Source organism: Bombina bombina, chromosome 4, assembly GCF_027579735.1.
Source record: "Bombina bombina isolate aBomBom1 chromosome 4, aBomBom1.pri, whole genome shotgun sequence".
Classification (NCBI taxonomy): domain Eukaryota; kingdom Metazoa; phylum Chordata; class Amphibia; order Anura; family Bombinatoridae; genus Bombina; species Bombina bombina.
The window spans coordinates 461,887,486-461,912,609 of NC_069502.1; the positions used below are offsets into that span (position 1 = coordinate 461,887,486).

A 25,124-nucleotide genomic window follows, 5' to 3' on the forward strand; every position below is an offset into this window, starting at 1 on the left:
TGACATCTATATACTGTAATTCAGAATCAGTTTTAACACATCAATGTTTATCAATAGCTCAGTGTGTACGTGTATCAGTTTATCACAACACGTATTAGTGTATGAATATTCATATATAATACTCCTCTCAGCGTTTATACATGACAGTGTATGCATGTTAGATATTAGCATGCAATGTATCGGTGCTGGAGCTCAGTGACACTCACGCTGTTGCTCAGATTCTGAAGTGCAACGTTCATCCTGATAATGATGGATCAGCATCTATTGGAACCGAGGCAGGAAATCCAAAGCCATGTGTAGGAACTCAGGGACCCAATGTCCACTGCCCATCCCAGAATCACCCCAGAGATCCCAGCCAGCCCTGGCAAACTGCAGAGAGATAAGGCCTGACAGAGGGGGAGGGAGAAGCAGGGAGAGGGAGGGGGGAGCGAAGCTGGGGCTTCTAGCAGAAAACGTACTGGTTACCATGACAAAACCCTATTGTATCCTTCAACAGGAAGGACAGGAGAGCATCAAATGTTAAAGGGAGGGAGGGTAGAGAAGAAAAACACAGGGCATAGATAATACTAAGAGGGAGAGGTAAGATGCAGATAAACAATAACATGGAGATATATTGTAGCTGACTCAACCACCTAGTATTTCTGGGAGGTGGAACAAATATACATTGTTCTCAGCTGATGCACACTGCGCTGCACATATACAGCTGCTTGCTTTCCTCTACTATACTGTGCTGTTAACACTAATATGCTGCTACACACTGACTTGCCATAACTCATAAACCGACGCCCAATTCTATGCCAATAAAGACTGACCTGCCATAACAGACCTGCTTGAATTAAGACTATAGGGTCAAATATGGACTGCTAATGCGTTTTAATCTGCCCCTACTTTTACATGATATTCCATGGTTCTTCTCTCCCTATTTTCAACACTTTGCTCTGCCTCATGTTCTCTCTTTTTTTTAAATCAAATAACTATTTACATCTCTGGATCGTTGTTTATATGTAAGTTTAGGGTACTTATATTTTAAATAGGTGCTTATTGTTTATATAAAATGTTTTGCTTTAAAGGGATAGGAATTTAGAATTAAACTTTAAAGAAGCAGAGTATGCACAATGAAAAAGAAAAAAACTTCCAATTTAATTGAATTAGCAACATTACTTAAAGGGACAGTCTACTCCAGAATTTTTATTGTTTAAAAAAAATAGATAATCCCTTTATTACCCACTCTCCAGTTTTGCATAACCAGCACTGTTATATTAATACACTTTTTACCTCTGTGTGTACCTTGTATCTAAGTCTCTGCAGATTGCCCCTTATTTCAGTTCTTTTGACAGACTTACATTTTAATCAATCAGTGCTGGTTTATAAATAACTCCATGGGAGTGAGGATCATGTTATCTATACGGCACACATAAACTAGCACTGTCTAGCTGTGAAAAACTGTCAAAATGCACTGAGATAAGAGGTGGCCTCCAAGAACATAGAAATTAACATTTGATCCTACCTAAGTTTAGCTTTCAACAAAGAATACCAAGAGAACAAAGCAAATTTGATGATCAAAGTTAATTGCAAAATTGTTTGAATTGCATGCCCTATCTGAGTCATGAAAGTTTATTTTTTACTAGACTGTCCCTTTAAGGGAGATTAAACTCAATGTTTCAGTCCTTATAAAGGGCTATATTATGAGTGGAAAGCTATTTTGCGCTCCCGCTCACATGTTAAGTTTGCTAGATGGAGGCTTTTTTCATGTGAGGGTTGCACTTACATTGCATGTTGAAATTAAAAATCTTGCGCACGAGTGAAAGCCGACGCCCACAAAAAGATAGACTTTTTAGAAAAGTCACAATAGTGTTAACGTATTCCCTGCGTTAACCCGATCACGTTTATTCAAGTGCGTTAAACCCAACATGATTTATGAATATTTCACATTCTAATGTTCTTCAAATACAGAACATTGTCCATTCTATTGTAAATACATATTTATATTTATATATATATATACCTATACCCGTATATCAATTCCTATAGATATATAGGTATAGATATGTTGAGACTTTTTAGCATTTTTGCTATTACTCTGATTAAACAGTGATTACTCACTCTGCTCACAACCTCCTCCTCTCTTTTACCTTCTCTCATTCTTCTCCAGACTGGCCCATATTTTGTGGAATTCTCTGCTTCGCTCTACAAGACTCTTCCCAAGTTTTGACAGTTTCAAGCTCTCCTTAAAGACTCTACTGTTCAGGGATGCATACAACATACACTAACATTTTCTAACCCCAGTTCCTCTCCTCCTTAGTTAGCATGTAAGCCTTTGAGCCCAGCTGTATGTAGATCACCTTCATGAGTGCTGACTACAACCGTGCAACTATTTGCAGGGCCCTTTACCCACTTGACCCCTATAAATGTTACCTGCATATCATGCCTATGTTTATAGCACTACAGAATCTGTTGGTGCTTTACAAATGCTTGATAGTAATAATAATAATAATAATAATAATAATAAATAGAGCTTAGTGCATATACAGTAAAAGACATGACTCAGTAAATACATATGTATGAACATATCTCTCTCTCTCTCTCTCTCTCCCTCTCTCTCTCTCTCTCTCTCTCTCTCTCTCTCTCTCTCTCTCTATATATATATATATATATATATATATATATATATATATATATATATACAGTCATGGCCAAAAATATTGGCACCCCTGCATATCTGTCAGATAATGCACCACTTCACCCAGAAAAAAAATTAAATTATAAATGTTTAGCCATTCTCATGTTTATTTCTTTTGTTTGTATTGGTATGACACAAAAAAGTGGAGAAAAAAAAGCCAAATCTGACACATTCTACACAAAACTCCAAAAATGGACTGGATTAAATTATTGGCCCCTGCTCAAAATTGTAAGAAATAATTGCAGTCCAAGTTTGTGATGCTCTTGTAATTTGTAATTAAACTCACCTGTATCAATTAAGAAGTGCTGACAATATAGAAATCACAACAGCAACCAGTTAAAATGGTGAAAAACTTGACTCAACCTTTCTGTTGTGGATCTCTGTGTGCCACACTGAGAATGGTGAAGAGAAAGAGCAGCAAAGAATTGTCTGAGGATTTGCAAACAAAAATTGTGGAAAAGCATGGACAATCTCAAGGTTACAAGTCCATCTCCAGAGATCTTAATGTTCCTGTGTCCACTGTGCTCAACATTGTCAAGAAGTTTACAGCCCATGGCACTGTAGCTAATCTCCCTGGACATGGACAAAAGAGAAAAATTGATCAAAGATTGCAACAAAGGATTGTTCGAATGGTGGATAAAGAACCTCGATCAACTTCCAGACAAATTCAAACTGACCTTCAGGCACAGGGTACTAACCTGTCAGCTCGCACTATACGTAGCCATCTGAATGAAAAGGGACGCTATGATAGGAGACCCAGGAGGACCTGACTACTGACACAGAAACATAAAAAAGCCAGATTGGAGTTTGCCAAAACTTACCTGATGAAGCCAAAATACTTTTGGGAGAATGTGCTGTGGACAGACGAAACAAAATTACAGCTTTTTGGTAAAGCCCATTATTCTGCTGTTTTCAGAAAAAGAAATGAGGCTTTTAAAGAAAAGAATACAATCCCTAAAGTCAAACATTGTGGAGGTTCACTGATGTTTTGGGGTTGCTTTGCTGCTTCAGGCACTGGATGTCTTGACTGTGTTCATGGCATTATGAAATCTGAAGACTACAAAATAATTATTTGGTGCAATGCAAGGCCCAGTGTCAGAAAATCTGTGATGAAAGTAGGGGGCGGCCTTGTTATACCTAAAGTAATGATCTAGAACTATATATAACTGGAGCCTAAAGCAGGCAGATATAGCATTAGGAGACACTGACAAATGACTAGCAATAGTGTTTCTGTGAAAACATTAATGGTATTATAGCATATGGTATAAATAACACATAGGTGACCTGATAAGGCAGAAGGACAGAATGCCCCTATCTGGAAACCATTTAGAGAACCAGAGATGTTACTAGAAAGTATGATACAGTACTATAAAAATTAGTAGTCCTTAGTGACTAGCTATGGTAAAGTCTCATTAGAGGTGATGGTGTCAATATTAGTGGATTATTGAGCTGGTCGAGGCAGCTATCTGTAGATGATCAAGGCCACGATCCAGGATCAGTAATCTGCAGACAATATAAAAGGACAGAAGCGCCACATGGCCCAATATTGTTTGATACAATCAAAAATAATATGTGTGACAAATACACTCACAGGTGATGTGGCACCCCTAATGGTGCAGAAGGAGCAATTTGGGATCAATAGCAGTCACCCAGAAGACTTACCTCTGGTGGATATTCAGTAGTCTGTAGAGGATTATACAGAACACAGGGGTTCCTATATGGCCTAGTATTGTTTGTACAAGTGAGGTATGGTATAGTATAAAATACACTCACATTTGGTAGAGCACCTCCCTTGGTGCAATAGAGGCAAACTGGGATCAATATGGTCACCCAGTAGACTTATTCTCCGGTATTCAGGAACTCCCAGCAATCCAGTGATAAGGTGTGGGTATGGAAGACAAATGCAGTCCTGCAGCAATTGGTAAGTTTAGAAGACTTACTTTATTAAAATAATAAAATTACTAGCAACACGTTTCTTAGCCAACCAGTGGCTGTTTCTTCAGGCTTAAATGCCAGTGTCAGAAAGTTGGGTCTCCATCAGAGGTCATGGGTCTTACAGCAGGACAATGACCCAAAGCACACATCAAAAAGCACCCAGAAATGGTTTAAGACAAAGTGCTGGAGAGTACTGAACTGGCCAGCAATGAATCCAGATCTCAATCCCATAGAGAACCTGTGGAGAGATCTCAAAACAGCAGTTGGGAAAAGTAACCCTTCCAATCTGAGAGATCTGGAGCAGTTGGCGAAAGAAGAGTGGTCCAAAATTCCAGTAGAGAGGTGTAAGAAACTCATTGATGGTTACAGGAAACAATTGATTTCAGTTATTTTTCCAAGAGGTGTGCTACCAAAAATTAAATTGAGGGTGCCAATAATGTTGTCCAGTCCATTTTTGGAGTTTTGTGTGGAATGTGTCAAATTTAGCTTTTTTTTCTCCACTTTTTTGTGTCATACCAATACAAACATAAGAAATAGAGAATGCCTAAACATTTGTAATTGCAACAGGGGTGCCAATATTTTTGGCCATGACTGTATATATATATATATATATATATATATATATATATATATATATATATATATATATATATATATACAATTCAAAAAATTGGTGAAGTCGGAACAAAAGCCCCTAATTCACCCTATGGCGCTACTATCCAGAAAATAAAATACCCAAAAGGTCTTACAGGGCACCTCTATACATTTATTAACTTATTTGTGTACATTTTTATATATATATCTTTCTCTTTTTATTACATTTATTATGACTGACCGCAGATTTATATCTTTTATGTAGATTACCACTAGATCTGTATATATTAGCTGTGGCACCTGCGCTATCCTGCATTCTTTGATTTATATATATATATATACATACATACATATACATATATACATAAATTGTCAGAGTATATGAATATTATAAATGAAAATTTTATATATATATATATATATATATATATATATATATGGTTTCCATATACTGTATATAGTTGATGAATCCACAGGATTAATTAAACATGAGGCTATTGACAACAATTCTATTTCACTGTAAATCCCAAAACCACCTACCAGATGGTTTTAGCTGGGTGAAGACATGTTTATCATGATTGAAAGTTAGCATAGCTTTTGAAGCTCACCTCCTGCCGTGTCAAGCATACAAACACTGTAACTCAATGACCATGTTTATTTGACTATGTGCAGAGTTTTATGGCTCTAAGACATTTGGTGATCAGAGAGAGGGTAAATCTAAATCACTGGATTCTTTTTTCAACTAAATTATCTTTCCAAACAAAGATAAGAATAGTACTGAAATTACAGGAAACCCCTTGATTATTTAGAGTAAATAGTCTGTGTTTTGAATGGAAAATACGCTCAGAAGTCCTCTTAAATTTCTCACCTAAATCTTTGTGATTTCAAAAGAAAACATATGCTAGCAGACATGTGGGATGACAACAGTTCTATTTCACTGAATCTCTGACATTTGAAGACGTACTGCAGACATACGGCTGGGGGGAAGGTAACACACACAGTGGAAGCTCATGGGTTGCATTATAATTTCAAAGTTCACTGTTTAAAACAACTGTATTATATGCAAATAGAATATACTTCAGCATTGTAAGAAAATATATATTCTAATGGATATGAGACTGTCTATGTATGTGATATTAAATATAAACACATGAATAGGGGAAATTGTGGACCTAAGTCATATCATATGATTATACACTAAATATTTATGAAATTTTAAATACATCTCTTGAAATATAGTGAGATGGATATATGGAAGTCATTTTGATGTGATATGACTATACAATATTGATGTTTGATATCAAATTATACATTTTCTGTTAGGCTAAATGAAATATAAATACTAACAAGAGAAATTTACTAATGCAATAAATTATAATATGTTTAATAGGGAGAATTGAATTAACAGTGTACTTATTTTGATATAATATAATGGTGCTTGGTATTGAAATGATCAGAAAATTCACATGGTACCACCCTGCCTGGAATTCGGATTGTAAGTAATAAATGCAATGTTGTAGTATTGTTTAATATAATCATTATATGGGATATGTAAGATTTAGAAACATAAATGTTAGAAATGGTTAGATGAATGTGTTTGTGTTCGTCCGCTGCCACCCGATGGCCAGAATCCAGTATGACAGTCAAGGGACTTAACTGTTAAAAGATGCGTTTCCATAGCGACAATATATACTGAGCCAATGGGGAGCGTTCCCCAAAAAGTATCCAATGAGAAGGGACAAGCACGTGGGCGTGAATGAAACAGGTCATCAATGATTAGATAAAAGGAATAGCAATGCAAACAAGGACTCAGTTTTTTTGTGACTTGCTGAGACTAAGTGATTTGATATCTGGCTGCCATACTTGGAACACATTTCACTTCAGTAAGAAACTGGAAACTTACCTTTGATCTATGCGATAACTTTCCTTCAAATGAGATGATCTAAAGACCGCTACGAATTGGTTCAAATTGGTGAAGTATAATTGTTCTAAATTTTAATAACTGAAACAAAGGTTATTGGTAGAAACATAGTCAATTTTTAGTAAAGAAATTTAAAGGAGCACTCAGTATTTTAACTGTGTTCATAATCCTGTATAAGGCTAAGTTTGTATCTTGCATGCTAAATAATTCATCTGTGCAAAATATAGAATATATATATATATATATATATATATTAGAATTGGTTTTAATTATAAGTAAATAAGAATTGTTTCAGTTTAAATAAATTGACATTTAAGTAACTGTTCACATTAAGAATATAGGTATTTTTAGTGTCCTAATTAGAATTGTATTAGAATAAAATACAGCTAAATAGCTGCGTATATATATATTGTCCTATTGTTTACTAAGCACTGTTAAAAATTGTATCAGTCTAAATGTTCAGTGGTTTATACTTTAATCTCATTGTGTAAATTGAATGAAAGGCTGCTGTGAGTAAGGCTAATTTTAAGGGTAGACTTTTATGAATTTTGCATAGCGTATTTGAATAGTTTTTAAACGCGTATAATATTGACTCATATTCTGATTCTTACAAATATATATATATATTAATGTGTTCATAGATATTTACTAATAATAAAGAATTCAGGTATTTATATTAATTTTATTGTCTTAGTAAATGTATATTTAATTGTGGGTTTAGTTTAAAGAAAGATTGTTAAATATATTCAGTTATAACCCCACCATATACTCACATATTATTTGGAGAGTACTGCTAAGATTCTTATAAATATACTGACAATATTTAGATATATGTTAAAGCCCTTTGCAGCCCTTATTTTTCCAAACACCTTATACCATCTATCTTTGAGCCCCATATAACTTTTCAAAGAATTGTTTTTAATATCATTTTTAAAATAATTTTTAGCAGACAGTGTTTAAATGAGTGTAACTGTACTTTTAGATGTATTTATTGTGTGTTTTATGTAACTTTTCCCCCCTACCTTTTATGTGAGCTCTGAAGTCACACTAACTCGAAATGCTTTAACTTTCATTGTGCGAACGCATTTACTTTCAACTCATAATACGCACTATTTCCCCTGCGCGCAAAAGGAAGAGAAAAACTCAATATCACTTGTGCGCTACGGTTAGCGTGCCACTCATAATCTAGGCCCAATGTTTAAATGTGCATAATTTAAAAAACACAAACATTTTTTACTTTCATTATTTATTTTAATGACCTTCACCATAATTAAAGGATCATTATAGTCAAAAAATGTCATGCTTTAATCCAGAAAAATGTAAATTTTAAGTCTATCGACCCTAGACTACTGGGTGTTAAACCCCAAGCAAAGGGGTTAAACACACATTAGAAGTACCGCTTGGGTAGGGTTTAGGGTTGCCACCTTGGCCATGTTTTCCTGGACACGTATGAGTTACACATGCTTCAGGGTGTGCAGGGAGGAACATGAATAGTGCTGTCCTGTTTAGGTGTGCATTGCATGTTGACTTTTGCACACCCTGCAGCATGTGTAAGTCATAAGTGTCCAGGAAAACATGGCCGAGGTTGACACCCAGCAGGTATTTTACCACCGTATTTTTAATTGATTAGAGCATGTAATTTGTTTTAATATAATGGCCCTTTAACTCTGAAAATGGTAGTGTTTCCACTACCCAGGAGAGGCTGGAGTGCATTCCCTGTAACACAGAGCCCCAACACTCCTACATTGAGCACAGTGATTGTGCAGAAGCTCATTTATATCTCTCTCTAATTAACCACAGCAAACTAAGTAAGATACACTGTATTCAAGAGGCTTTTCAAAGGGTGTATCACGGGTTTGCAAAACAATACATATTTATTTTTAATAATGTGATAGTTTTATTTGTATACAGATCTTTTGTAATGCAGTGAATAATTTCTAATATACAACAAAAAATATGGAATATTCTTTTAGTTCAATTGGTATTCTTTTCTGAAAAGAATACCTAGGTAGGCTCTGGAGAATGCACCTTTTTAACCCTTTATGGCAGCAGTGTTTCTAACAATGTTATACATTGCTTCAAACAATGCTGCTGTAGAGTGCTAAAGACACGTGACATATTATATTGAGCCTTTACCCAACACCAGGACACCGAGAGAACTACATTAATTTTATAATATCAAAATGTGTTTATTGGTTTGTTACAATTCTAGGTAAAAAACAACAACAAATATACTGTTCGGTTTTGATACAAGCTCTTCCGCAGTGCCACACATATCTTATTTATACAAATGGAATGATTTACATTTCTTGGAGTAAACACATTGTAGTGCATGTATATATGTAGCACCACTACAAGAGCACAGTAAACTAATGATGTTCATTGGGCCCTCCAAGACCACTTATTATTGATTGTTTATGATACCTTCCTGGCTGACTATAATATTTAATTTAGATTTAACTCATCAGGAGCCAATATAGAACTAATATGGCATTTATCCACAGTGCATTCATTTAAAAGGGTAGTATATAGTAGTGGCCCTTTTAAACCAAGCATTGAAAACATTTTCACAGAGGTGTTTTTTTAACACTTAAAATATTCTTATTTTAAAAGCTACTTACTAGAAATGTGCATTCAGCTTTGGACAAGTACAAATGTGTCTGGATTTATGCTGATTCAGCAAGTCATCTGCTACACAAACATCTTATTACATTATTGGTTGAAACAAAGAACCAATGATTGCTTGACCAAATCTATGCATTCATTAATTCAAGGCATTCTTGTGACAAAAAAAGGTGCTTTAAAGGGACAGTCTACACCAGAATTGTTATTGTTTTAAAAGATAGATAATCCCTTAATTACCCATTCCCCAGTTATATTTATATACTTTTTACTTCTGTGATTATCTTGTATCTAAGCCTCTGCAAACTGCCCCTTTATTTCAGTTCTTTTGACAGACTTGCAGTTTAGCCAATCAGTGCTGGCTCCCAGGTAACTTCACGTGCATGAGCACTGTGTTATCTATATGAAAAATATGAATTAACACCCTCTAGTGGTGAAAACTGTTAAAATGCATTCTGAAAAGAGGTGGCCTTCGAGGTCTAAGAAATTAGCATATGAACCTCCTAGGTTAAGCTTTCAACTAAGAATACCAAGAGATCAAAGCAAAATTGGTGATAAAAGTAAATTGGAAACTTGTTTAAAATTGCATGCCCTATCTGAATCATGAAAGTTTATTTTGGACTAGACTGACCCTTTAAGGGGAGGAAGTATCTAAATTATTTGGCTAATCAGTTTCTTTGTTTGTAATGATGTACAGGGGGGTCTGACCATTCATGTGTCCATCATCCTATGTCCAATCCTGCCATAATATTTCTAATTATTAATATTAGGCACAGCCAGTCAGGCACTAAATGTTGGATTTTAGTTATACAGGCATGTATAATAGGGAGGTGGGTGACTAGGGGAAGCTCAGGTATTTTCAATCATTTTGATTAGAGCTATTGGAACATGCAGTGACTTCTGTGTCTCTGTGAGATAGTCATTAATTCAAAATCATCATTTAGCAATTAATCAGCAAGCTCGACACATGTGCTGAACCAGAAATGGGCTGGCTCCTAAGCTTACAATCCTGCTTTTCAAATAAAGATACCAAGAGAACGAATACAAATTGATAATAGGAGCAAATTAGAAAGTTGCTTAAAATTGCACGCTCTATCTGAATCATGAAAGAAAAAATTTGGGTTTCATATTCCTTTAATATGATTAACCCCTTAATGACCGCAGCACTTTTCCATTTTCTGTCCGTTTGGGACCAAGGCTATTTTTACATTTTTGCGGTGTTTGTGTTTAGCTGTAATTTTCGTCTTACTCATTTACTGTACCCACACATATTATATACCGTTATTCTCGCCATTAAATGGACTTTCAAAAGATACCATTATTTTCATCATATCTTATAATTTAATATAAAAAAACATTATAAAATATGAGGAAAAAATGGAAAAAAACACACTTTTTCTAACTTTGACCCCCAAAATCTGTTACACATCTACAACCACCAAAAAACATCCATGCTAAATAGTTTCTAAATTTTGTCCTGAGTTTAGAAATACCCAAATGTTTCCATGTTCTTTGCTTTTTTTGCAAGTTATAGGGCCATAAATACAAGTAGCACTTTGCTATTTCCAAACCACTTTTTTTTTCAAAATTAGCTCTAGTTACATTGGGACACTAATATCTTTCAGGAATCCCTGAATATCCATTGACATGTATATATTTTTTTTTCGAAGACATCCCAAAGTATTGATCTAGGCCCATTTTGGTATATTTCATGCCACTATTTCACCGCCAAATGCGATCAAATAAAAAAAATTGTTCACTTTTTCACAAATTTTTTCACAAAGTTTAGGTTTCTCACTGAAATTATTTACAAACAACTTATGCAATTATAGCATAAATGATTGTAAATGCTTCTCTGGGATCCCCTTTGTTCAGAAATAGCAGACATATATGGCTTTGGCGTTACTTTTTGGTAATTAGAAGGCTGCTAAATGCCACTGCGCACAATACGTGTATTATGCTCAGCAGTGAAGGGGTTAATTAGGGAGCATGTAGGGAGCTTCTAGGGTTAATTTTAGCTTTAGTGTAGTGTAGTAGACAACCCCAAGTATTGATCTAGGCCCATTTTGGTATATTCCATGCCACCATTTCACCGCCAAATGCGATCAAATTAAAAAAAAACGTTAATTTTTTCACAATTTTAGGTTTCTCACTGAAATTATTTACAAACAGCTTGTGCAATTATGGCACAAATGGTTGTAAATGCTTCTCTGGGATGCCCTTTGTTCAGAAATAGCAGACATATATGACTTTGGCGTTGCTTTTTGGTAATTAGAAAGTCGCTAAATGCTGCTGCGCATCACACGTGTATTATGGCTAGCAGTGAAGGGGTTAATTAGGTAGTTTGTAGGGAGCTTGCAGGGTTAATTTTAGCTTTAGTGTAGAGATCAGCCTCCCACCTGACACATCCCACCCCCTGATCCCTCCCAAACAGCTCCCTTCCCTCCCCCATCCCACAATTGTCCCCGCCATCTTAAGTACTGGCAGAAAGTCTGCCAGTACTAAAATAAAAGTTTTTGGGTTTTTTTTTAAAAGAAAAAAAAAAAGCATATTTACATATGCTGTGTTTAGGATCCCCCTTTAACCCCCAACCTCCCTGATCCCCCCCAAAACAGCTCTCTAAGCCTCCCCCTCAGCCTTATTGGGGGCCATCTTGGGTACTGGCAGCTGTCTGCCAGTACCCAGTTTGAACAATCAAATGTTTATTTTTTTATTTTTTTTTATTTTTTCTGTAGTGTAGCTCCCACGCACCAACCCCCACCACCTAAATTACACCTAATGGGTTTTTTTTTACATTAAATGTCCCACTTTTATTTAGCTTTGGGACACATTTTTTCTGTAGTGTAGCGGCTCCCACCCGCTCCCTCCCCGTGCACGCGCCCGCCCCCGCCCCCTCGTGCACGTGCGCACGCCCGCGCGCTCCCCCGGACTTCCCCGCCCACGATCCCGCCCCCCTCCACATGACCAGGGCCATCGATGGCCGCCACCCACCTCCCATACCGGCTCCCATCCACCAACGATACCGGCCATCGATGTCCGGTGCAGAGAGGGCCACAGAGTGGCTCTCTCTGCATCGGATGGCCGTAAAAGGTTATTGCAGGATGCCTCCATATCGAGGCATCACTGCAATAACCGGAAAGCAGCTGGAAGCGAGCAGGATCGCTTCCAGCTGCATTCCACACCGAGGACGTGCAGGGTACGTTCTCAGGCGTTAACTGCCTTTTTTCTGAGGACGTACCCTGCACGTCCTCGGTCATTAAGGGGTTAATTTAAAGTGACAGTTCACCCAAAAAAATTATCCCCTTTAATTTGTTCCCTATGATCCATTTTTCCTGTTGGAGTGTATTCAATTGTTTACAAGTTTACCCTAATTTTGGCATTTTAAATATCTGATTTATCATGTGGTATCCCCACCTACACTGAAAGTTTCTGGATTTAAAGGCACAGGAAACAGAATTTTTTTCTTTCATGATTCAGGTAGAACATGTAATTAGAGATAACAAATTTCCAATTTACTTCCATTATCTAATTTGCTTCATTATTTAGATATCCTTTGTTGAAAAGCATAGCTAGGTAGGCTAATGTGCAGCCACCAATCAGCAAATAGCACCCAGGTGTTTTGCTTACCTAGCTATGCTTTTCAACAATGGATACCAAGAGAATGAAGCAAAGTAGATAATAGAAGTAAATTGGAAAGTTGTTTAAAATTGTATGCTCTATATGAATTATGAAAGAAAAGAAGAGATAATTAATACAATTATAATTTTTCATTGTTCTCTCTAAGTATTGAGCTTTGGTTTACAGACAAATTTGAATAAGGAAGCAAGTGTGTGTACACAAATAGATAACATAATGATATCTAATTTTACCTGCAAGCTAAACCCATTTCAATAGGCTGTGGTTTCAAAGTACAAAACCAGCAATTTCATATACACAAATAAACTTGAGAATGCAATTTCTCATACATTCTATACTTTGCAGCTGGTATAACAAGTCATTGGAAATACATTAAAGGGACATAAAACAACCCAAAAATGTTCTTTCATTATTCAGACAGAGAATACAATTTTAAACAACTTTCCAATTTACTTCTATTATTTAATTTGCTTCCTTCTCTTGTTATCCTTTGCTGAAAGGTTTATCTAGGAAAGCTCAGGAGCAGCAAAGAACATAGGTTCTAGCTGCTGATTGGTGGATGCATATATATACTGATTGTCATTGGCTCACCCATTTGTTCAGTTAGAAACCAGTAGTGCATTGCTGCTCCTTCAACAAATGATGCTAAGAGAATGAAACAAATTAGATAATAGAAGTAAATTTGAAAGTTGTTTCAAATTGTATTCACTATCTTAATCATGAAATTTTTTTTGGTGTTTCATGTCCCTTTAAGGAAAAAACAATTTTACAGTTTACTGTCCCTTTAAGCTGTGTAGTCCTGTCCGGAGAGATAGTGACGAGGCTAGAAGAACAGAGAAAAAAGTGTTTTATTTTATTTCCCACTTCCCCATTTTACACACACAACATATACATACATACACATATACATATACAATACTAAGTAACACAGACAGAGGGGCCAATTTATCATAGTGCGAGCGGACATGATACGATGCAGCGTATCATGTTCGCCGCACATCGATAAATGCCGACAGCATACACTGTCGGCATTTATCATTGTACAAGCAGTTCTGTTGAACTGCTTGTGCAATGCCGCCCCCTGCAGATTCGCAGCCAATCGGTCGCTAGCAGGGGGTGTCAATCAACCCGATCAAGTTGATTTCTGTCCGCTGCCTCAGAGCAGGCGGACAAGTTATGGAGCAGCGGTCTTTAGATCGCTGCCTCATAACTTCTGTTTTTCCGGCATGAAGGCTCGGCACCAGAGGGTGAATGAGACGGGAAGAGATAAAGAGAGGCAGAAAGACTGAGTGATAGAGAGAGAGAGAGACGGGGAAAGAGACAGCCAACAAGAGAGGGAAATTAATCTAGCAGTAGCTTTAGGAGAGAAAGGGCTGTGAGTGAGTGACCAAGGACAAGCAGGAGTGAGGAGCAGATCAATAGAGTGTACAGAGGCTCCTCTAGTCTGCCTGGATATTCTGGCTTGTTCTTAACAGAGGTCAAGCTGAGGTTCACCCAGATGGCCAATGCGCTGTGTTAGGTTGTGAAGGCAGCAGAAAGATAAAATTATATTGCTGGCCTTTTGTGAGAGTACTGTACAGCACCACCCAAATGATCCTGATTTGCATGAAACCCGACTGAAATAAGTCATAAATGTTATTGGTAGATAACCAGTTTCTTATTGGGTTGCTACATTTTTAACAGTTAACTCAAAACCAAAGTGTCATTGTTTAGATAGAGCATTATATTTTTTAACAACCTTTTAGTTTACTTCTATTATTACATTTTTAATTCATTCTCTTGATATCTTTTGTTGAAAAGTAAACTTAGGTAGGCTCCAGAACAGCAATATAGCTGAACATATTAGTTGAGCCGGTGACAAGAGGCATATTTGTAGTATACACTAAAAGAAAAAAAAGTTTCACAAATAAAATAAAATGTTTATGAGACATAATTAATAAAATAATCAAAAACAATTCACTTTACATTTTGCTAATTATTTAGAATTATTTTTTTTTAGAATTCTATTACGTTGACTTATCACACCTCTGAGATTATTTAAGATGTTACCTACACAGTCTTCAGAATGTTGGAGACAGTATGTTAAAGTTGGGTCTGATATTTATGTATGCTGGAGCTCTGCAGACCTAGTTCCATTGTGTCAGGAAGTTTTTGATGTCTGTAATAAAATAGATGTTGAAGTCTTTTCAATATATTGGGTTGTAGGATGCATAATCCAGAAAGAAGCTGAGTATTTACATCTTTGCTGCAGCCAAGATTACCATAGCTAGAGTGGAAGAAATCTGACACCCCATCAATTGAAGAAGTGACAATATGCATAGTTTATTTCTTTCATGTAATTGGCAAGAGTCCATGAGCTAGTGACGTATGGGATATACAATCCTACCAGGAGGGGCAAAGTTTCCCAAACCTCAAAATGCCTATAAATACACCCCTCACCACACCCACAATTCAGTTTTACAAACTTTGCCTCCTATGGAGGTGGTGAAGTAAGTTTGTGCTAAGATTTTTACGTTGATATGCGCTTCTCAGCATTGTTGAAGCCCGATTCTTCTCAGAATACAGCGAATATCAGGGGGACGTGAAGGCAGTATCACTTATTGAATACGATGATTTCCTTAACGGGGGTCTATTTAATAGGTTCTCTGTTATCGGTCGTATAGATTCATCTCCTACCTCCCTTTTCAGGTCGACGATATACTCTCAATTTACCATTACCTCTACTGATAACTGTTTTAGTACTGGTTTGGCTATCTGCTATATGTGGATGGGTGTCTTTTGGTAAGTATGTTTTTTATTATTTAAGACACCTCAGCTATGGTTTGGCACTTTATGCATTTATATAAAGTTCTAAATATATGTATTGTACTTATATTTGCCATGAGTTAGGTTCATGTATTTCCTTCTACAGACTGTCAGTTTCATATTTGGGGTATATAAACATTTTTTTAAGAAATGTTTTTCTTACATGGGGTTTAGTCTTTTTTTCAATTGACTACTTCTTGCAAATTTGCAGGCGGTATTAGGCCAGCGGGTGCATCAAATGCTAAACTTTATTGCGTTATTCTTGGCGTGAGAATTTTTTGGCGCGAAAAATACGTCTATGACGCAACTTCGTCATTTCCGGCGTCATAGTTGACGCCAAAGCCTTAAACACAGTTGCGTCATTAGTGACGCGAGTGTGTCATTTCCGGTTATTATTGGCGCCAAAAAAGTTTTCAGTTACGTTGTGCGTCATACTTGGCGCCAAACTTTTTCATTATTTCAATACCCCATTGATGTTTGCCTCTTGCCTTTTTCTCTATCAGAGGGCTATGCTATTTGCATTTTTTCCCATTCCTGAAACTGTCATATAAGGAAATTGATAATTTTGCTTTATATGTTGTTTTTTCTTTTACATTTTGCAAGATGTCTGAATCTGATCCTGCCTCAGAAGTTTCTGCTGGAACATTGCTGCCTGACATCGATTCTACCAAAGCTAAGTGCATTTGTTATAAGATTGTGGAAATTATCTCGCCTAATGTCATTTGTAATAGTTGTCATGATAAACTTTTACATGCATGTGACAGACCCCTCTGTCAGTACTGGAAGGGTTAACTTTGTTCAGTTTTGAGAAACTATTTTCTAAAGACAGGTTTCCTGGCATCAGCTATTGTTTACTGTAATTAAGTTTAAGTGATAAGCGTTCACATTGTTTAATCACCTCCAGAGTCAGACTGCCAGGTGTGAAGAAGGACTCCATTGTTTTCTTGTGTTTAATTGTTTATTTGGTTAAGTAATGCAATACTATTGTATCCTGTAAAAGGGTGTCTTCCCTCTATCTAATGTACTATCTCTTCCTGTGCAGCTGTTGCTGGGGAGTGTCAACCAGGTGGGAGACCTGCATAAATACTGGGCATATAGCCCTCAATAAAACACATTTTGTTTTACCCTCAAGATGGAGCTTGGTCTCATGTTTGGAGGGAATTAACTGGGTTCGTGTGTTGCTGATCCCGTATTCAGGGCATCTTTCATCAGGTATTAAGCCTTGATATCCGGGTTATACCATAACAATGCAGATAGTGTGTCCATCAGTAATAGTACATTGCCAGTTGCAGTTCCTTCAACTTCTAATGTACATGATATACCTATGAATTTTAAAGAATTTGTTTCTGATTCTATCCAGAAGGCTTTGTCTGCATTTCCACCTTCTAATAAGGTCTAATAAAAGGTCTTTTAAAACTTCTCATTCAGTTGATGAAATTTCAAATGACCAACAACATAATAATTTATCCTCTTCTGATGAGGATCTATCTGATACAGAAGATCCTTCCTCAGACATTGACACTGACAAATCTACTTATTTATTTAAAATAGAGTATATGCGTTCTTTATTAAAAGAAGTGTTAATTACTTTGGATATTGAGGTAACCAGTCCTCTTGACATTCAGTCTAATAAACGTTTAAATGCTGTTTTTAAACCTCCTGTGGTTTCTCCAGGGGTTTTTACTATTCCTGAGGCTATTTCTGATATGATTTCTAAGGCATGGAATAAGCCAGGTACTTCTTTTATTCCTTCTTCAAGGTTTAAAAAATTGTATCCTTTGCCAGCAAATTCTATAGAGTTTTTGGAAAAAATCCCCAAAGTTGATGGGGCTATTTCTACTCTTGCTAAACGTACCACTATTCCTATGGAAGATAATACTTCCTTTAAGGATCCTTTAGATAGGAAGCTTGAATCTTATCTAAGAAGGCCTATTTATATTCAGGTCATCTTCTCAGACCTGCAGTTTCTTTGGCTGATGTTGCGGATGCATCAACTTTCTGGTTGGAGAATTTAGCGCAACAAGAATTGGATTCTGACATATCTAGCATTATTCGCTTACTGCAATATGCTAATCATTTTATTTGTGATACCTTTTTTTATATTATCAAAATTGATGTTAGATCCATGTCTTTAGCTATTTTAGCTAGAAGAGCTTTGTGGCTTAAATCTTGGAATGCTGATATGACATCTAAATCTAGATTACTATCTCTTTCTTTCCAAGGTAATAATTTATTTGGTTCTCAGTTAAATTCTATTATTTCAACTGTCACTGGGGGAAAGGGAGTTTTTCTGCCTCAGGATAAAAAAACCTAAGGGTTAATCTAAGGCTTCTAACCGTTTTCATTCCTTTCATCAAAATAAGGAACAGAAACTTAATCCTTCCCCCAAGGAATCTGTTTCCAATTGGAAGCCTTCCTCAAATTGGAATAAATCCAAGCCATTTAAGAAACCAAAGTCAGCCCCTAGGTCCGCATGAAGGTGCGGCCCTCATTCCAGCTCAGCTGGTAGGGGGCAGATTAAGGTTTTTCAAGGATATTTGGATAAATTCTGTCCAAAATCAATGGATTCAGAGCATTGTCTCTCAAGGGTATCGAATAGGATTCAGAGTAAGACCTCCTGTAAGAAGATTTTTTCTCTCACGTATCCCAGCAAATCCAGTAAAAGCTCAGGCTTTCCTGAAGTGTGTTTCAGACTTGGAGTCTTCAGGGGTAATCATGCCAGTTCCTTTTCAGGAACAAGGTTTGGGGTTTTATTCAAATCTATTCATTGTCCCAAAGAAGGAAAATTTATTCAGACCAGTTCTGGATCTGAAAATTTTGAATCGTTATGTAAGAGTACCAACTTTCAAGATGGTGACTATAAGGACTATTCTGCCTTTTGTTCAGCAAGGACATTATATGTCCACAATAGACTTGCAGGATGCATACCTTCATATTCCGATTCATCCAGAACATTATCAGTTTCTGAGATTCTCTTTTCTAGACAAGCATTACCAATTTGTTGCTCTTCCATTTGGTCTAGCAACAGCTCCAAGAATCTTTTCAAAGGTTCTAGGTGCCCTACTCTCTGCAATCAGAGAACAGGGTATTGCAGTGTTTCCTTATTTGGATGATATCTTGGTACTAACTCAGTCTTTACGTTCTGCAGAATCTTACACAAATCAACTAGTGTTGTTTCTTCGGAAACATGGTTGGAGGATCAATTTACGAAAAAGTTTCTTGATTCCTCAGACAAGGGTCACCTTTTTAGGCTTCCAGATAGATTCAGTGTCCATGACACACAAGAGACATTTAAAATTGGTTGCAGCCTGCCGGCACCTTCAGTCTCAGTCATTCCCTTCAGTGGCTATGTGCATGGAAGTTTTAGGCCTCATGACTGCAGCATTGGAGCTTTGTATGCTGAACCAATGGCGCAGGGATTATACAAAGATATCACAATTAATATCCTTAAATCCCAATGTACGACACTCTCTGATGTGGTGGATAGATCACCATCGTTTAGTTCAAGGGGCTTCTTTTATTCGGCCAACCTGGACTATGATCACAACAGATGCAAGTTTTTCAGGTTGGGGAGCTGTTTGGGGATCTCTGACAGCCCAAGGGGTATGGAAATCTCAAGAGGCGAGATTAACAGTAAATATTTTAGAACTCCGTGCAATTCTCAGAGCTCTTCAGTTTTGGCCTCTGTTAAAGTGAGAACCGTTCATTTGTTTTCAGACAGACAATATCACAACAGTGGCATATGTCAATCATCAGGGTGGGACTCACAGTCCCCAAGCTATGAAAGAAGTATCTCGGATACTTGCTTGGGTGGAATCCAGCTCCTGTCTAATCTCTGCGGTGCATATCCCAGGTGTAGACAATTGGGAGGCGGATTATCTCAGCCGTCAGATTTTACATCCAGGGGAGTGGTCTCTCCATCCAGATGTGTTTTCTCAGATTGTTCAGATGTGGGGTCTTCCAGAGATAGATCTCATGGCCTTTCATCTAAACAAGAAACTTCCCAGATACCTGTCCAGGTCCAGGGATGTTCAGGCGGAAGCAGTGGATACGCTGACACTTCCTTGGTGTTATCATTCTGCTTACATTTTCCCGCCTCTAGTTCTCCTTCCAAGAGTGATCTCCAAAATCATCATGGAACAATCATTTGTGTTGCTGGTGGCTCCAGCATGGCCACACAGGTTTTGGTATGCGGATCTGGTTCGGATGTCCAGTTGCCAGCCTTGCCACTTCCGTTAAGGCCAGACCTACTGTCTCAAGGTCCGTTTTTCCATCAGGATCTCAAATCATTAAATTTGAAGGTATGGAAATTGAACGCTTAGTACTAAGCCATAGAGGTTTCTCAGACTCAGTGATTAATACTATGTTACAAGCTCGTAAATCTGTCTCTAGAAAAATGTATTATAGAGTTTGGAAGAGTTACATTTCATGGTGTTCTTCTCATAAATTCTCTTGGCATTCTTTTAGAATTCCTAGAATTTTACAGTTTCTTCAGGATGGTTTGGATAAGGGTTTGTCTGCAAGTTCCTTGAAGGGACAAATCTTTGCTCTTTCTGTTTTTTTTCACAGAAAGATTGCTATACTTCCTGATATTCACTGTTTTGTACAGGCTTTAGTTCATATTAAGCCTGTCATTAAATCAATTTCTCCTCCTTGGAGTCTTAATTTGATTCTGAAGGCTTTACAGGCTCCTCCATTTGAGCCTATGCATTCTTTGGACATTAAACTACTTTCTTGGAAAGTGTTGTTCCTTTTGGCTATCTCTTCTGCTATAAGAGTTTCTGAGCTATCTGCTCTTTCTTGTGAGTCTCCTTTTCTGATTTTTCATCAGGATAAGGCAGTTTTGCAGACTTCTTTTCAATTTTTACCTAAGGTTGTGAATTCTAACAACATTAATATAGAAATTGTTGTCCCTTCCTTGTGTCCTAATCCTAAGAATTCTTTGGAAAGATCCTTACATTCTTTGGATGTGGTAAGAGCTTTTAAATATTCTGTGGAAGCTACTAAAGATTTCAGGAAGACTTCCAGTCTATTTGTTTTATTTGCTGGTCCTAGGAAAGGTCAGAAGGCGTCTGCTATTTCCTTGGCTTCTTGGTTGAAACGTTTGATTCATCAAGCTTATTTGGAGTCGGGTCAGGCCCCGCCTCAGAGAATTACAGCTCATTCTACTAGATCAGTCTCCACTTCGTGGGCCTTAAAGAATGAAGCTTCAGTTGATCAGATTTGCAAAGCGGCAACTTGGTCCTCTTTGCATACATTTACTAAATTCTACCGTTTTGATGTATTTGCTTCTTCAGAAGCAGTTTTTGGTAGAAAAGTTCTTCAGGCAGCTGTTTCAGTTTGATTCTTCTGCTTTTGATTTAAAAAAATTTCTTTCATTTATGAGAATAAACTTATTTTTTTGGGTTGTGGATTAATTTTTTCAGCGGAAAATGGCTGTTTTTATTTTTATCCCTCCCTATCTAGTGACTCTTGCTTGGTGTTCCACATCTTGGGTATTGCTATCCCATACCTCACTAGCTCATGGACTCTTGCCAATTACATGAAAGAAAACATAATTTATGTAAGAACTTACCTGATAAATTAATTTCTTTCATATTGGCAAGAGTCCATGAGGCCCACCCTTTTTATGGTGGTTATGATTTTTTGTATAAAGCACAATTATTTCCAAATTTCTTTTGTTGATGCTTTCTACTCCTTTCTTTATCACCCCACTGCTTGGCTATTCGTTAAACTGAATTGTTGGTGTCGTGAAGGGTGTATTTATAGGCATTTTGAGGTTTGGGAAACTTTGCCCCTCCTGGTAGGATTGTATATCCCATACGTCACTAGCTCATGGACTCTTGCCAATATGAAAGAAATTAATTTATCAGGTAAGTTCTTACATAAATTATGTTTTTTCAAAAATGGAAAAGGGATTCTATCAGGTGGAAGAAAAGCTGGAACTATACTGGAATATTTGGGATACCTGGTTTCACCGGGATCAGTAAGATGTTTATATATATATATCCATATTATATGACCTTTATGATGATTGTTAGATATGTATCTTTATTAGATGCCCTAAAATGTCTATTCTACTCTCCAGCCACCCTCCCCTTCCCCAAAAGAAGAAAAAAAGGGGGAAAGAAAGAGGTAAGAAAGAAGAAAATAGGGAATTGTTTTTTCTTCTATGCACTTATGAATTAAAGGGAAAGTCTACACCAGAATTTTTATTGTTTAAAAAGATAGATAATCCCTTTATTACCCATTCCCCAGTTTTGCACTGCCAACATGGTTATATAAAAATATTTTTTGCCTCTTTGATTACCTTGTATGTAAGCCTCTGCAGACTGCCCCCTTATTTCAGTTTTTTTGACAGACTTGCATTTTAGCCAATCAGTGCTGACTCCTAGGTAACTTCACGGGGGCGTGAGCACAATGTTCTCTATTGTTCTCTAATGTTCTCTCATCTATATGGACAACATGAACTAACGCCCTCTAGTTTTGAGAAACTTTCAAAATGCATTTAGATAAGAGGCGGCCTTCAAGGGCTAAGATATTAGCATATGAGCCTACCTTGGTTTAGCTTTCAATTAAGAATACCAGGAGAACAAAGCAAAATTGATGATAAAATGTAAATGGGAAAGTTGTTTAAAATGACATGCCCTATCTAAATCATGAAAGTGTATTTTTGACTAGACTGTCCCTTTAATAATGTGACTTCTCAAGATGTTATCTACTTGAATAGTCAAATAACTAAATAATTTACTGTTACTATGTTATCATGTTCAAAATTTCACAGCTCTCATTGTTCACAGTCTTTATGCTAATGCAAAATATTTTTTTTTCCTGCCCATTTACTGTTCAATTGTGTGCTAACAAATTATTTCTGCTTTTAACCTTGAGGGGTCCCTTTCTTTTATTTTTTTATTTATTTATTTATTTTGTTTTGTTTTGTTTTTCTTCTTTTCCCATAGAAACTGAGTTTGAATTATGATTTTGTATTTTTAAATAAGATCCTGTTAAGATTTAAAACTGATAAGGTATATATGTACATGCAGGTATTTTGTTGTACTATCAACAGATAAAATGTAAATTCAATTTTGTTTATAATGATTTTTTGGGAGCTCATGCTCGTATGATATTATTTACACTCTGTTGTAATTTAATTACCTTTGAATAAAAAGATTTAAAAAAAAAACAAAAAAACATTTCTGCTGAAAACATAGGCTTAGATTACAAGTCGAGCGCTAATTTATCACACGCCCCTTACAAAAAAAACTACAAAAAGCAATTATGAGGGGTTAAAGTTGGTGGTTGTGGGGTGTTTGAAAAAAAAAAAAAGTGCCTTTACATAGTGGTCTATGAGAACTGTATGTTCCCTGTAAATATATATGTATATGAATATATATATATATATTTATGTATTAATATGTGAGGTCACGTTCGCATTGCACCAAACTTGTAATACCAGTGCACATTTGTGTGTGCTGGTATTACTAAGTGGAGCGCAAATATCGCTTTTGGAAATCGATATTTTGCGCTCCACTTATAATCTCGCCCATAATGGGCTACATTACAAGTGGAGCGGTAGTTTGTGCTTGCGTTTAAGTGTTTAAACCACTAGAATTATTTTTTTCCCCTCATTGATTGGCGCTCGTATTACTAGTTGAAAGTAAAAAGTTTGTGCTGTAGAGTTCACAAAGTCGCGGTAACAAATAGACTTTGAGAAATTACGAATGCAGAATCGCATTTCCCCCATAGCATTCAATAGAGCTGAAACCCACAAGTGGTGCAAACACGTTCACAGTTATTTAAAAGCGTAACATAAGGGGGGGCGGAGCCTGAGGTCAAAGGGGCAAGACATGCGTTGGAGGAGCTCCTCATTCTCTTTTACATTATATATGCTAATTTAACAATTTATCTGAAATTTTTGTTTGGCAATAGCACTAAAGAAACATGGAAACATACTCCTCCAACTTTCTCCTTACCTATGCTCTTTGATGAAAATTATACAGCCAGGGAGAGAACTTTCTAATTGCGGGCCAAAATCTGAAAACTACATATCTGCAGGGACATGGAGACAATTACGCAAGCACTACTTTCCCTACTGAAAGACTTTGAAACGGCAATGTTACAGCATTTAGCTCCTTTGGGGCAGATAGGAAAGCCTGAGGTTATGCGTCACTCTGGCCCTGAGGTATTAACTCCAGAGAGACCGACACCTACGAAATGACTAGGGCAGGCTGGACGCGTGCAGACATCAGGGATTGACACGACCATGTGGGATGCGGCGGACCTACAGCTACAGTCTGTTGAATGTCTGCTTCAAAAGACAGAAGCACCGGGGGACATACAAGGAGATTCTCTGGATGATCATACTCACCAACTTACCAAGCTAAGGCTGACGGCGAAGGGCCCTAGCTGTTCGGCCATGGATTGTCCCTCACTCTATTGGAGAATTCTGGAAGAGGGGATCCCTACAAGTATATCTAAAGTGATGCGATCTGCCACACCGGCTCTGCAGATAGAACTATATCCCCAAGAGGATAAGAGCTTCTGCCTCCGGGATGCAGATATTACTGGCTCTCCACATGCAACCGCAAAGTATACATTCACGGATGAGCAGCGCTTCTTCTGTACTCCCTTAAGCAGGCAAGCGTGTCCAGTGGTGTTACTCCTCAGATCTGCTTGGAGAGACTTGTTTCCATTTCAATACCGCAATTATGAAAGTTCTTTAATAAACCCTACACTGAACTTAACTTACTACGAAGAGGGTTAAGTATCGTATCAACAGATTCTGCCTTTTGGGATAACGGACATTACGCTGAACGTTTACCAGTTACTCTACCGCCAATGTTTTATATACGCAACTATGTCTACCTCCAAGCTCAGACCTAAACGTAACTACATATATTGGTGGCTATTGAGTTAGATGGGACAATATAT

General features: G+C 37.0%; 1 protein-coding gene across 1 annotated transcript in view; it reads right to left on the reverse strand.

The window, feature by feature from the left end:
- Positions 1–380, reverse strand: part of ECE2 (endothelin converting enzyme 2) — a 282,303-nt gene extending 281,923 nt beyond the window's left edge. The window contains exon 1 of the mRNA XM_053710343.1: positions 207–380. Within this exon, the coding sequence (XP_053566318.1) occupies positions 207–239 (33 nt within the window). The 5' untranslated portion in view covers positions 240–380. The remainder of the gene's footprint in view (positions 1–206) is intronic.
- Positions 381–25,124: the final 24,744 nt, after the last annotated feature.